The 14978-nt window shown below is 34.4% G+C and overlaps 1 protein-coding gene across 2 annotated transcripts in view; it reads left to right on the forward strand.

Annotated features, from left to right (window-relative positions):
• The window catches only part of LOC117112958 (balbiani ring protein 3-like), a 35804-nt gene that overhangs the window by 1320 nt on the left and 19506 nt on the right, over nucleotides 1–14978 (forward strand). Inside the window, exon 1 of one of the 2 annotated variants that reach the window (XM_033256190.1) lies at nucleotides 6886–7256. The exons of the other annotated variant lie outside the window; for it this stretch is intronic. Within the exon in view, the coding sequence (XP_033112081.1) occupies nucleotides 7107–7256 (150 nt within the window). The 5' untranslated portion in view covers nucleotides 6886–7106. Of the gene's footprint in view, nucleotides 1–6885; nucleotides 7257–14978 lie in introns of those variants that run through there. 2 annotated transcript variants of the gene reach the window in all.

Here is a 14978-nt window from a genome sequence, read left to right on the forward strand (position 1 = left end):
CTATATACTGCATTGAGCACTCTTGTCTACATGATCTGGTTTAAGCCTATTTATACACCTGCTTTATTTAAAAAAATGAATTCATACATTATTATCGTTTCCTGTCACACATCTGTGCACAGTTGAACTTACTTTTTCTCAATCTTCTATCTCAACTTGTTTCTATTTTTAGAGCGCAGCTGCAGCATTTGCAGGTTACATATATGCCTACTTAGTACTGACAGTGGTAACTCATTTGTTCTCCTTCGCTGTTAAGCAGAACATTTAGTGGCGGGTTCAAGGGGGATCGAGCGCCCCTCCCCAAAATTTTTCAAAATTATAACAAAAAATGGAGAAAAAACTCCAAATTATAATCAAGTTTAATAGCCCTTACACTAGTCACTTTTACGACACGACAACGACATATTATCGCGTACCGGTACTTTGTATTCTTTAACACTGCGCGCATCTGTATCTTGTCGTTGTCGTGTCGTGATCGTGTCTGGTGTAAATGGGGCTTTAGTCTGGGATTGCTATTTCCGGCCACCTAGACGTGCCGGCCTAATCAGAAATTGTCTTACTTCAGCCCCAACCATGGTCGACTGAGGTAGTCCTTCCCTGGGCCCCTCTATTTCGAATTCCTAGATCCGTGATTTTACGCCGGGTAAGCACAAAAATAGCTAAATAAGAAATAATTATAGTTATGTTAAGAAAGCTTATCACCGCTTTGACAAAACTACCGTATACTGTATGTAATTGTAACACGAATGTCTATAAAATAGGCATGAAGGAGTACCTGAATTCTTTTCGGGATCTGCTTATTTGATTTAATATCAAGGCCTATGAGAACATTATTACTATGTAAATAGTTACGACAGATACCGGTACGTTAAAATGAACGAAAAGTCAGTCAAGGTCCAGCGCTATGGCGTTCGCCGTATACGTGAAAGTTCCTGGGTTCAAATCCAAATGGAGGGTTATTTTTTTTGTTCAATCGTGGTAAGATTCATCTCTTACGTTTTACTTAAAATAATAATTACTATTCATTATCAGCCTTGCTTTTTATGGAGTTTTCTATATTCTAAAAGCCCATAGGCCTATAGGCCTATACAAATTAAACTAAATATATTAGTAGATAGCATATATTATATAACATTGAAAAATAAAATATTATAATTAAAATAAATAATATAATTATAATATTATGATTTCATAAATATGAAAATTTAGGTCAATAGGTACCACCGCTTTAAGTAGGCCTATGTATTTTTATATACAAAATGTAGGCTTATAATGTGATATGTTCCTAGGCCTAAATTTCCGTCCCTTTCTATTCTTTTCCTTAACTTATTTGAATTAATTTGAGATTGTAATTGTAAGACATAAACATAATTTATTAGTTCAAGTATTGTTTCCCTTTTAATATTTTCCCTTTTTTAAACCCAAAATTGTGCATATCCCATCCTACATTTTATCGGCTAGAATGTTGCCATTGAGGTTATTCCCCATTTGTTGACAGACGACTTTTAACATGGATCCCACCAACCACCTTAGTGGAAGAATATAATCATTCTCTGCGTGATATTCACAAGGGAAATTATTAATTTGTGACATTTTAATTACATTGCAGGTGCGAGTCGGCTTTCTTTGAAGGTAAGTTTTGTTCTTAGGTACCCTACTTCTTGTAAAACCACTCCTTTTTAATGAGAAATGCAAAAAAAAAAATTAAAATCTATTTAGCCTTTGTAAGGTTTTTCTGGGTGGATTCGCTTCGCCAGATCGTAATACTTAATAACGAAATTGCCTCCTTAGTGAACGCGCTCAACTCAACACGAAACATGTGCATCATTTACCTAACAAATTCCTGTTAACTTTAGTGACATTGAGTTTTCTTTTTCAATTTATCGGCATGTCAGTTCGCCGGGTACTAAACGATGTGCGTCACGTCGAAACAAACATCTGCCTTCGCTGCTGGGCCCAGTTATATTGCCTAAACTGCTGCCGAGCCTATTATATATGACATAAACATGTGACTATATATGGTCACATGATGACCATATATAGGCACATCATTACTATATATGGGCATGTTTATAATAGTTTTTGTCAAATAAATTTTGATAGTCTGGACAGGGTTTAATAGTACTATAGCACGGAATAAAGCAGGAAGGTTATAGTATAATTTAATAGTCCTAGGTCTACCTACATTAAGTTCTACAATCCTACTATAAAATCCTATATAGTTTATAGGTCTATAATTTAGTGAGTTAAGAAACAGACTGCATGGGATTTAGCTAATACGGTGAATCATTTCTGCAACGTTAATCTAAAATCTCCTTTGATGATCTAGTAATCATTTCGAATTCGGGTTCTAATTCCATAGTCTTACTCAATCACATTTGAGATTTCAACAGAAGACATGTATTGCACAAACGCGACTTAAGACTGATTTAATATGGATGTTTCATAACAACCAAGTAAAAGTACACGGGAACCAAAGCGTATTTCAACGTTGTGAACATTGCGATTAAGTTCCCTAGACTTGTAGCAAGGGACATCTCTCATAAATAAATATAACGGAAACCCTTAAAAAAACATCAGCTAAAGAATACATAAAATTAAGAAAAAAAATCGTTTTTGTTGACTTTTTGACATTGCCATACTACAAAAAAAAATCGATTACTGGTATCAGTCAATGTACGAGTCTGCAAAAGAATAATACAATAGGAAATTATGTAATAATGCGTCCATTAGGTTACTGATATTTGCTGGTAAATTATTATTATTTTTTTTTTATGTTCATTTTTAATAAATTTAAAGCAAAACATTTACTATCGATACTAGTAACATATCAAAAAATTGGATTGTTTTTCAAAGGTCCGTTTTGGTGTGTGTATAAAATTTAACAACAATCAGAACTTACTATTGAATAGCTAGAAATACGTGCATGTCGCAGAGACACGCAAGTTTACGTAGGCCTACTTCACACTGTTCCCTTGGCAATAGCATCCAAGGGGTGGGGCTAAGGTCCATTATGTCAACACAGGCGTTATTTAAAAAAGATTACCGGTACCCATAATCAATATTATAATATTATGACAAATGAATTCATTTTACCGGATACTTAGTAGCAGTGTCGCACTCAAAACTACGTTATCATTAATTGTCTTGTATAATTTGTGCCCATGAGTTCATTTAGGCGTGCTATTATTACGCTGTTCACCATAGCTCTGCTAGTCTATACTACAACCTACGTGTCGGGTGAGGTAGGCCTACAGTAGGGCTTTATATGATTTGTAACGTAGTGGTATAAATTGTGTAAGTTGATATTTTGTCCACTTGTACTTCAACGTAGAGTTCTACCGCAATCATTCCTGTATTTGTATAAGTCAGTAGAGCATGGTATTGCCAATTAAATGGCCAATATAAAAATGTGTGTCGAGTACATTTTACCTACCCCCTGCGTTGATTTATACATTTTGTATATTTTTTTGGGTTAAAAATATGTCTACAAATGATTGTCGAAATTTACATATTCGCGTTATTTTAGATATTTCTGTTTGCTGCGCACTCGCCCTAAGCCACATTTACACTAGGCACGATTACGACACGACAACGACACGATACAACAGATGCGCGCAGTGTTGAAGAATACAAACTACGCGATGATATGTCGTTACCGTGTCGTTATCGTCTAGCATAAATCTAGCTTTATGGTTCTCCATTTCAATCTCGAAAAGGAATAATGTGTGGATTAGGAGAGACTCATAGCCTGGTGGTTAAGATGCTTGCCTTCCCACCCCATGGTTCCCAGGGCCATGGGCTGAAATCAGAACACCGCGATTTATCGTGGTGGCTAAAACATCTCCACTCTGTAGGCGCCCTAAAGCGACTTGGATTATAGATAGCATCGCTCCATCATGTAATTAGCGAATACACTGCTGTTCAATGAATGTGAATTAAAACTAAAAGATATTTTATATATTGTAAGCTCAACTGGGGAAAAACTATTATTAACTATTATTGTTTTATAAGGCGTTGTGGGGGCGAGAGATATCCAGTATATATATACTGCTTTCCCATCAATTCAAATTTATTACCACATTTTAATTGGATAGGTGGCAGTTCATCCAGTTTTATGTGCATTAACAACCACACACAAGTGTATATAAATTCAAAATAGATATAGACCTATCCTTATATGGTTTTGTACGGTAATTTTATAGTAGGCCTGCAGTTAGCCGCGAGTTATAACTTCGCCGTGGAGATCGTTAAGTAGAACTTCTCTGAAAACACCTGAAAATGACTTGGTTTCCCGCCGGTCTTACTATGTTACCATTATTGTTTACTTATAATGTGGTCTAAATATGGACATAATCTTGCAAATTTTGATCGTTTTTTAATTAATTACTTTCATTATCTGTTGTGCCACCAACGTCCTGTCCGGACATCGCTCTTAGGAGAAAATCGATCTCTGAGCATGCTCAATGTTCAAGAGAAAGGCTATAGTCTTTTTTTTATGTACGAAGGTCAGATGAATAAAGATGGGATTTCAGGTATTTCACTGAAAGTAAAGTGATACAACCATGGAGGTATAACTTACGTTAAACGATATCCAAGACACATGAACATGAGAAAATCTGATTTCTCAACATTCAGCCTCATTCTCCTCGTAAAATCACATGTTTGCCATTTTGCGTGGCCATTACTTATTTTGCCTATCAAAATATTCAGCCAATCGCAGATCGCTATATATATTATTATTAGGCTATTATTATCATTTAGAGTTTATATTACATTGTAGACCTACATTGAATCATATAGGATCTGTGAATCATCAAATCTGTTTCTTTGGTGTGAACCAATGAATTCACTGTTCAACAACCTGTCGTATTGTCGTATGTGCCGCCTGTACTTTCGTTAAGTGTATTTTTATGTACATAGGCCTATGGCTACGCGATGAACCACAGCCAATCACAAATGGGAGCGCTCAGTTTGTTTATATTTTCAATAGCCACAAATGAATGAGTGCTCAACATTCATGACGTCGTATTAACTCGCATGTACTTTTATTTCTGTCCTAAACATTACGTCACATATAACTTCATGGTTGAACATTTTCACGTGTAGCATGCATCATCATCGTGTGTACGCTGCGTCAACCTGATACAGTGCTTCTTGACGGTGCGTTTATCAGCGCATGATCACTTGTACGAGGACGATAAGTTGATAAAACGCGTCCAAGTTTCGTTTAGCATCATGAGAAATGAATTCACTTTGTCTGTCGTCCTGCTGTCCTGTGATTTGGCAGCATCCTGTAATTTATGATATATCGCAGTACGTTTGGCAACGTATCACATTTAATATGAAATATTATAAATGAAATAAGTTTTTTTACAAAGCAAACCACGTGGACATTGAACTAAAATTGACTTTGCGGTGCAGTGGATGGATGCAAGTAACGTGCAACAACCACCTGTTCGGCAAAAAAGTCAAGTGATGTTTTGGCCTATATTTGGCGAATACGAACAGTTACACTAATTATTGAATCATTCTATTATAATAATATACCTTTATAATCATTGTTTTATTGTTATCGTTTCTTTTCTTATTTTGTATTATTTTCGTTTTTAATATTGTAAAATTTTACCATCATTATAATATATTCATCACTAATAAAGTTGCTATGATTATCCTGATTATCATTATTATATTATTATTATTATTATTATTATTATTATTATATATATATATATATTAATTATTTATTTCGTTGCATTTGGCCTAACTAGGTGTTTTATTTGCGCTTTAGCTCGCGCGATTTCAAAGGCCAGGATCTTTCTCTATTTTTTATTTTGAAGAGGTGGGTGGGTGGCGGGTTTGGTGAAATTGAAATAGGGTGATTTACAGAAAAAAACTGTGTTGTGTGATATATACGATGATGATGATAATAATAATAATAATAATAATAATAATAATAATAATAATAATAATAATAATAATAATAATAATAATAAATAATAATAATAATAAAATATCGAATACCAAAGAATGTTTATTTTTATTGCTATTATTTATTTCGTTACATTTGGCCTAACTAGATATTTTATTTGCGATTTAGTTGGCGCAATTTCAAATAGGCCAGGATTTCAGGAAGGGGAGGAGGTGTGTGGTGAAATTGAAATACACTTTTTTTTATAAGAACCAGTAAAATTTTGCCCAGGCTCAGTGTTCTTTTTTTTTGACCAATTTCAGGCTCTAAATGTTCTTATTTCGTTCTTATTTTACACACTTTTCAAACATAGAAAATTATTATTGTACAGCAGTATACACTGTACTGGGAGGTGAAAGCGGCCCTGCAAAAAATGGCCCCTGGATGAAAGGCCCAGCAAAAAATGGCCCCACAAAAAGTGGCCCCAAATGGGAGGTAGGTACACCTACTGCACTGTATTATAGAGGGTATTGCATAGTCACACCTAATGCACATAAGGTACAGATATAATTTTTTTTTGGTTTTTCTAGTTTGACATTCTACCTCAGCCTCAATTTGTTCTTATTTTGTTCTTAATTTTTAAGCAATGTCAGCCTCAATGTTCTTATAAAATGTGTTCTTATAAAAAAAAAAGTGTAGGTTGATTTACAGAAAAAAAAAATGTGTTTTGTGATAGACGCAATGTAATTACATCTACATGAGATTGGCCTAAAGTCAGATAAGACGTGTCTTAAAACAAAAATGAATTTTCGCTTTGGTTAATAGAAATATAGAAACAAATTGAAATTCATTGCATAAGCCTAAGTCTGAACGAATGACTGCCGAAGAGGCCTGTATAACCAACCAAGCGGAACGGCGATTAGGCTTAACACTATGCGTGAACTGTTGCTAGTTCACTTAGAACATTACACTGACGAGGAAAGTATCTGTGCTCTGCTCTGAGCACCAACTGGCCTACTACTGTACTTAAGAGTAGGCAAAGATTGAAGTACTAGGAAATTGAATTTTTTGAGAAAAATCTACAACAATAGTATCATCTTCATGCATTTCTGCATCGTTAGATCGTGACTTGGAAAAAACCATCCTAGTGATTTTATTTTTAATGAGAAATTTGACTTGAAAACAGGAAGGCATTATGGAATTGCGAAGGACTTGCCACTGGAAAATACTACGGGAGGATAATATTTTTTGTCTTTGGCGGACAAATGCATATGTAGTGTTGGTAGTTGTTATATTGTTGTTAGTACAGATGACGGACTCAATTCGACCGACGGGTCCTTTTAGAGTAAGTATTTGTAGTCGTTTGGAATGATAAATGATGATATAGCATACAGTAATGCAGTCTTTCACTATAATATATAAACTGTCTTCTTATTTTGCACTCGTCCACGGTATTGTTCTGTGGGTTTTGGTTTAAGGTAAATATCAGGTCTGTGTACTATGGATTTTATTTTTAGCTTTCCAAAACTGTTCTTTATGTTCTATTTTCGTGCACAGTCAATATTTTGGCTGTATTAATTATTGATAAATGTCGGTATTGTTAGCAGAATTAAGCGCATTGTTTAACAAAGACATGGCCCAAGCCTATGCTGTTCTCCACTCATTTCTTTTTGTTAAATGTAGTGAAATGGTGAAGGTTGGCGGACCGCCAAACTTTAAAAATACACGCTTTTCTAGTGTTAACGAATCGCCCGTGGAAACAGAGGGTGTTCTGGGTACGTATACATATCAATCGCACAACGCGCGAATCCAGGAAGAACTCAACGATATACCATAATACAATCTTTTTAAGTGTGTCCATGTTAAGTCGTATGCGCATTTTTAAAAATTATTATAATGTGGTGGCCGAGAAATGCCTGTGTACTTCCTTTAAATTGATTTATTGTAAGCATAATGATAGTAAATACAGTACGATTCATGTATAAGAAATATTTAATTTGCCAAACTGCTCCTTTCTACAATGAAAAATCTTTACTGCTTCAATAACGTTTATAGCGCATTGTGATAGCGTGCAGCTAGAGCAGACGATAAAGTGACTTGTAAAACGTTAGCATTTTATGATTAATCAGAAACACATGCTAGCCGTTCATTATATGAATTCATTTCACTCCATGGTATTTGAAACGAAATTCTTCCTGTATAGTCAGTCTACAACGATGTTAGCTTAAATTTATATGGTCCATACTCACGATAGAATAGTATTTCGACATTAATGAAAAGTTTATTATATTAAATTAAATTATTATCGGATAAATTTAAAAAATATGAAAATATCTCGGTTTTAAAAATTAAACACTTAATAAGATTAATATTTTACCCTAGTATAATAATATCCTGTGACCTCCAAAAAAAAAAATACTTGAGAAAATCATTTTATCTTAGTAATATTATTCTGTGACCTCTAAATTATCGGCAGACGCCGATCCCTTAGATCATTATAATTCAGACAGGCTCCAAATTATACAGTTAGTCTGCTTCTAGTAATGGTAACAAGTGCAAGTTTGCATCTCCGCCTTCACCTGCATGGACAGGCTTTGGCAATTTTAGGTCTATATGTAGTCTGGGATTTTATTACTGTTTCACCATGAGCGGTAAAATGTCCATAAAATATGTGCATAAGAACTAAGACTATGTACTGGTAGTTATGTTTTGCAATCATGGGACTGTAACTAGTTAATGGGTTAAACAACAAACGTAATAATGTTGTATAACTACGCCATACCCAGGCCTACACGTCAAGTCGATTATAGTGTGGTTATTCATGATCGGTATTACATAGAATTCTAACGGTTAATATTAGGCCAAAAAATCCTTGTTTCCCGTCCTGGGTTTTTCAAAAGGTTGGTGAGGAAGGCACTTACGGTATTATATAATATTTGTTATTTTTCACAGTTCGTCAAAATATGCCAAAGAATGTTCTCTGCGTAGCAAAATGTGTGTTGTAAACAGTGCTTTGTCAATTGCTTCTCTTGCTGTTATCACGGTATTTGTGTTTAAAATAATTGCATTTGTAAACTATAAAATGTGTCAGCAATTAAAATTTTGCATTTTCGATGCAAAAAAAACCCCAAAATTTTAAATATAACAAAAAAAAAAATAAATTGATGCTTGCCAAAAAGTTGGTGAGGGAGGTGACGGGAAACAAGGAATTTTTGTTTTTTGGGCTTATTGTATTGAAGCCTTTCGGAGTATTACAATTCTAACGGTTAACATATTATTATAGTGATGCTTGATAATCTGTGCTTATTGTGTGGCATGGTAGAAACGTACCACTGAAGCCTTTCCTGCCAAAACAATTATTTTTTTCGCTTGTGTACGATAAACCTAAGAGGCTCTAGTTGATTGTAATCTGTTACTCTATATAAAACCGACTTGTGGAAGTCAGAGGATTTGAATGAACGTTAGGATAACTAACAGTGTGCCTGACAATACTCTTAGCTGACAATTGAAAGTGTACTAAATCCAATGCGATTAAAATCAAAGTATTAAGTTAGCCCACTAGGCTACTAGTTGATTTTTGGTTTCGGCTTGCCCCAAGCTTTAGATCGCTATCTTTCTAGAATATCGTGTATCGTACCAACTTGAAAGGGCGCAATGCTCACTTGACCTTAAGTACGTCTGTAGAGGACTTTAAGCTGCTGTCATATACGGCCTTAACATTGAGTAAACTTTGTTCTTGAAAATCGTTACTGTGTCTAACATGTATATGACAATAGACGGTGACTACTCCTAAACATGGCCTTGGTCTCGTTTTAACAAAACATTTAATTGGTGGAATTGACATTTTGGGATTTGATTATATCGATACTGTTTGTATAGTCAGTTTACCTTACAAAGTAGGTAATGGTGTTACGAAACCACATGATAAAATGTTACATGACAACGAAAGCACCCTAGAAGAATGATACATACTATAATATGTCGACGATTTAATCACCATTTGCGTGAGCCAGGCTGAGAATAGAGGAAGATAAATCTTGACAGATAGTAAAAAGGTCGTTAGTTTCCATAGGCTGATAACAGTATATTTTTACTTGGATATGGGTATGACAGCAAAGCGTTATGTTATGTAGATAGATATAGATCGCATGTATATAGGCCTCACGTACATACCTCTGCAACGTATCACTACCTGCCCAATCGCTCAATGTTCATGAAATGTGAAACAGAATTAATTGTAAGGAGTCAGAAAATCCGAAACGAATTTGACGAGAGGTCTATTTTCAATTAAGAATTAGATCGCATTCATTAAACATGTTTTATGTAACACTTAGTATTTATCTTCCGCAGCGTATCAAAAGTGTTTCGTATTCGGTTCTAAACTAAACAAAATATTTGTGTATACCTTCGAAATTTACTTAAATCAAACAATATGAAATGTTTCTTGTATGTTTAAATTTAAATCACTGATAAAGGTTGTGTTCTTGATCATAAAGTTACGCCGTGGCTACTGTATTATACTACAATAGAGGGCGCTATAGTACACATAAAGGAGCCAATATTGTATTTCATAGCTTCATGAATATTACAGTTATTATTTTTTTAATGCAATATTTTTTACCAAAGAATCGGACACCGAAGTAGTTAATTTCAAGTATGTATCTTGTTAAGGTCGTGTCGGCCGAGTAGAAAAAGTGCATTAAACTTTGCCGGTACAATATTATAATAACCAATTTCAACATACGGCAGTGTAAACGTTCCTTTAAAACGTGATATATTGGTTGTTAACCACGTGTTATTCTACTTGCATATCGAGTGTCTGCGTTCCATGCCGTGGAACATTTAATACTCATGCGTGTATCTTCACTCAGACACTAATGACAGTCACATTCAAGATGATAAACTCGAATAGGCCTGAAGAAAAGCAGGCCTAAAGGGCATAGGCCTGCTGTAAAAAGTGATTATTGTTTCAAGTCAATAACACAATAGGCTCAATTTATTGTATAATAATAATAATAATAATAATAATAATAATTGTCGTTATTATTATCATCATCATTCTTTTTGTCATTATTAATTCTATTATTGTTATTACTATTACTGATATTCATAATGTTACGAATCAACAGACGTTTACTATATATAACTTTAACATAACATTTATTGACAAAAAGTATCGACGTTTCGGGTCCATCATGGACGCATTTTCAAGATCCAATGTGAACAATAAAACATATGATAGAAAACCAAATGTGGGTGACTGTTTAATCCAACTTATTGGTATTAAAATATTATGTTAATAAAATAACATTATTATTTTATTATTATAAAATGATTCGTTGGTATTGGTCTTAACCTACTTAAAATACACGCAATGAAATTATGCATTTTTGCGTTTCACATTAACGTTCATGCATCGCTGCAAAAAAAATCGGCTGAGAGACATAATTGATGAGCAGAGCATGTCTATGTATCTACCTAATTTTAATGAGTCCACGTTATCAAGAAGTGACAGTGGAAAGTGGATGGATGTTTACCGAAAGTGCTTTAACAAACGAATATATTACAATGCATACATAGTCTTCCTGATCTGCTTAACAATTAAATTGCATTTTCCCATCTTGTTCGTGCAGGATTTTGAGTCAACATTGGCGTAACACGAGGAAATGCCATTAGTCCTACACTATACTGCCTGAAAAAATGGCAACGACCTCCGCAATCAAAGACCATCGTCTGATAACGAGCAAAATCTTGAAACAGTTATTTTACGAGCTTTGGTTGAAATACATATTTTATGTATTACAGCTAGATCGACTTAAACGGGCGTTGCAGTAATATGCTAGCAGAATGTGCAGTATTAACGATTCGGCTACAGACAAAGCGGTAAATTACATACAGACAGATATACATTACGATGTGCGAAAGATATTTATGAACACGCGGTATCTTCTTATATATTCTAGTAATTACCATATACATTAGATTAATTACCAATATTTTTGGGAGCTTTACACTACTCTGAGTGTAGAGCTCTGTAGGTCTGGCCTGGTTGTTGTTATCGTGGGTCGGTAGACCTATGTGGTTTTAATCGTAATGTTCAGTCATTTGTTTGGATCAGTATCGGTTAGTGATAATTTCCTTTATGTGGGATAATTGAAGGTCAACACTGTTCGTATTCCATTTTCCCTTGTCCATGTTTTCAACGAAATAAAATATCGAAGGGGTCAGGAGAGAGTTCAATGCTAACGAATCGAGTTGGTCTTTGTTAAGCTACACGAACTCTGACTTTGAATAATATATTGTGCAGTACTGTATATTAACTCAAGGAAAATAATGATATAGGAGTAATGCACTTGATTTATTAAAACATCGGAAAGAATATTTGTGCTTTTTTATGCATAAAAATATTGGCATATGTGATTGTAAGCAAATATCATGCCTAATAATGCATATTTTTGATAATACAAAACAGAGGAAGATTATTTGATAAAACATTTTGTTTTCAAAAACAAATAAAAATATTTGATTGAATAGATAACACGACGTGAATGCATTTTATTATTACCATTGATTTATACGTGAATTTTAAATTGCTATTTCCCCGATACAGTAGCTCACGAGAAGATACAGTTATACAGTTATATATTGTTTGTGCATAATAATACACTTTCCGACTGAGGAAAGACCTTGGCCTAGAATTGCGGCGGTTGGTAAGACAGGGAAGAGGTAGTTACTCAAAGACGATAACACATTAAGCAAAATCCAACTATTCACAACTAATCTCAGCCATACTTACTCGCTATATTGTCTTACGAATCTGTTTGCTTAACAAACCGGAAGAATTGAATAGACGCATTTTATTTTCTGCTAAGTATGGCAGGTAATGGTCTTAACTTACATACCACACGGACTAGTCTCAGTCTACCGGTGAGAATCAATTGACGAACGGTGGGAGGATTGTCTGTTCAGATCTCTCGTGACTTAGTATACACTGTCAAAATTATATAACATTGTATTAAATCCATGTACCGGATATTATGAAAATATGCGCGTACGCTTATAGATTTAACCCAGACACACCTACACACAAATATGTCAGACATATTCCTATTTTTATGACGTTGATTGACAGTGTATGACGACTGATGGATAATCTTAGCTTGTATTTTGGTACGGTAAGAGTACCGGGGGTAACGGTCGTCATTCCGGCTGTAAACCTTGAAACCCGGGGGTGGGAACCCACGCAATATCGGACCCCCACGTATGTCCTTTAGCAAAATTGTTTCAATGCCTCTTCAACCTGGATAATAATTGAATGTATTATATATATATATATATATATATATATATATATATATATATGCATAAACAATGTCGTTTATAAGTGCCCATTATATAAATGTATATTTATTCGAGGGATACACTGAACATTACAATAAGCGCTAACGCTCCTACAAATTTATAGTTGTTTTTGTATTTAGGATAAGTAAACTCTACTCTTCATTAAGGCGATGTGATTGCCATGGCAACGCCTGAATGCCCACAGGGCGTACATCGATCAAATTGTACATTTCTTCGTGTACAAGACTCCCGACGGGAAAATAAATTGTTATTAACAGAACACGAGAAAAATGCAGACATTTTTTGTAGTATGAGTATCAAGTGTGTGTTAACTTATAGGCTATATCTAACCATGGAGCTACTCAACGAAACTAAACCCTGAGCGGAATCCCGTAGTAAGTACTTGCACTTTTAACCAATGAAAACCCGTAAACCCCTTAACATTGCGTAAACAATGGCCTCCAATCATCGTGCGGCATCTAGATATTAGGGTCAAGTTATAAGTGACGAAAATAAATGCTGGTTCAAGGGCACAATAACAAAACATTTTGTAATTAGTTGTAGGATGAACAATTCGACGGAATGCATGAGTTACAACTTCATGCAGGTTGCTTATGAAAAACATGGGTGTAGCAATAACTTCAATATTAGGCTTCGGTTTTATCATACTATAATTTGTCAAGCAGTCATATTGTAAATCATGTTTTTTTTAGTTCATCAAAATTGAGTAAACCAACTCTTGGAACGCATGGCACGGATATATTTATGCCTTATATCTTTTGATTCAATGCAATAGAGAAAATGGAAATTTGAGCCAAACTAATCAATTATAGACAGTGAATACATTGCCAAAAGTGCGTCCGTATCTATTTATCATCCTTTCAATAAAAAAAAAACGCTTGCTGTTAACACATGCCTCAATGTCTTGTCTTACGCTTTACCATAATTATTCATTTTGTGATGATTCAATGTAAATCATTATGCTCGATGGTTTTATGAGAATCATTTTGATGGCGCTAATGCATTTCCACGCGTTGTCTTTTTTACTCTGCCATCATTTTGTTACACGCGATTTCTTAAAGAGTATGAGTCATTTTATTGGGGCTACCCTTGGTTTTAAATATACACAAGCCGTTTACTGTTGGCAGGCTTCCGCTGGGTTATCTTAAGCGTGTTTCAAACGCGAGACCTACGTTCTGAGCCCAATTTGTTATTTTCCAATTGTTTACATTTTTAGGCAAACACAGATTCATTTCGTTTTAAATATTTGACGAAAATATCATACATTAACCCGATTAATTATTGTACCATATGTGAGAAGTTTTAATTTAGAACGTTTTTTGTTAATGTCACCTAGTTGGTTCGGCGTTGACCCGCTGTTCTTTAATTTTATGTTTTTGGTTTTTTTTTTTTTTGTAACTGACACTTCTAAAGTGAACTCACTTTAGGAAGTAATCGTGACACGCAATCGATCTGGGATACTTACTACCGGAAGACGAAGCTTAAGCTACTGTTGAAAGTTTAAGTAGACATGCTAACACTAACAAATAATAGCAATGTAAAGATAAAGACGATATATATATACATATATATATAGGGCTATATATATATATATAGGCATATAATAGAGGCATATATATAGGCCTATATATATATATATATATATATATAGGCCTATATATATGCCTCTATTATATGCCTATATATATATATATATATATATATA

This window comes from Anneissia japonica, unplaced genomic scaffold (genome assembly GCF_011630105.1).
Source record: "Anneissia japonica isolate Jap-2015-1 unplaced genomic scaffold, ASM1163010v1 scaffold287774_len439945_cov178, whole genome shotgun sequence".
NCBI lineage: Eukaryota > Metazoa > Echinodermata > Crinoidea > Comatulida > Comatulidae > Anneissia > Anneissia japonica.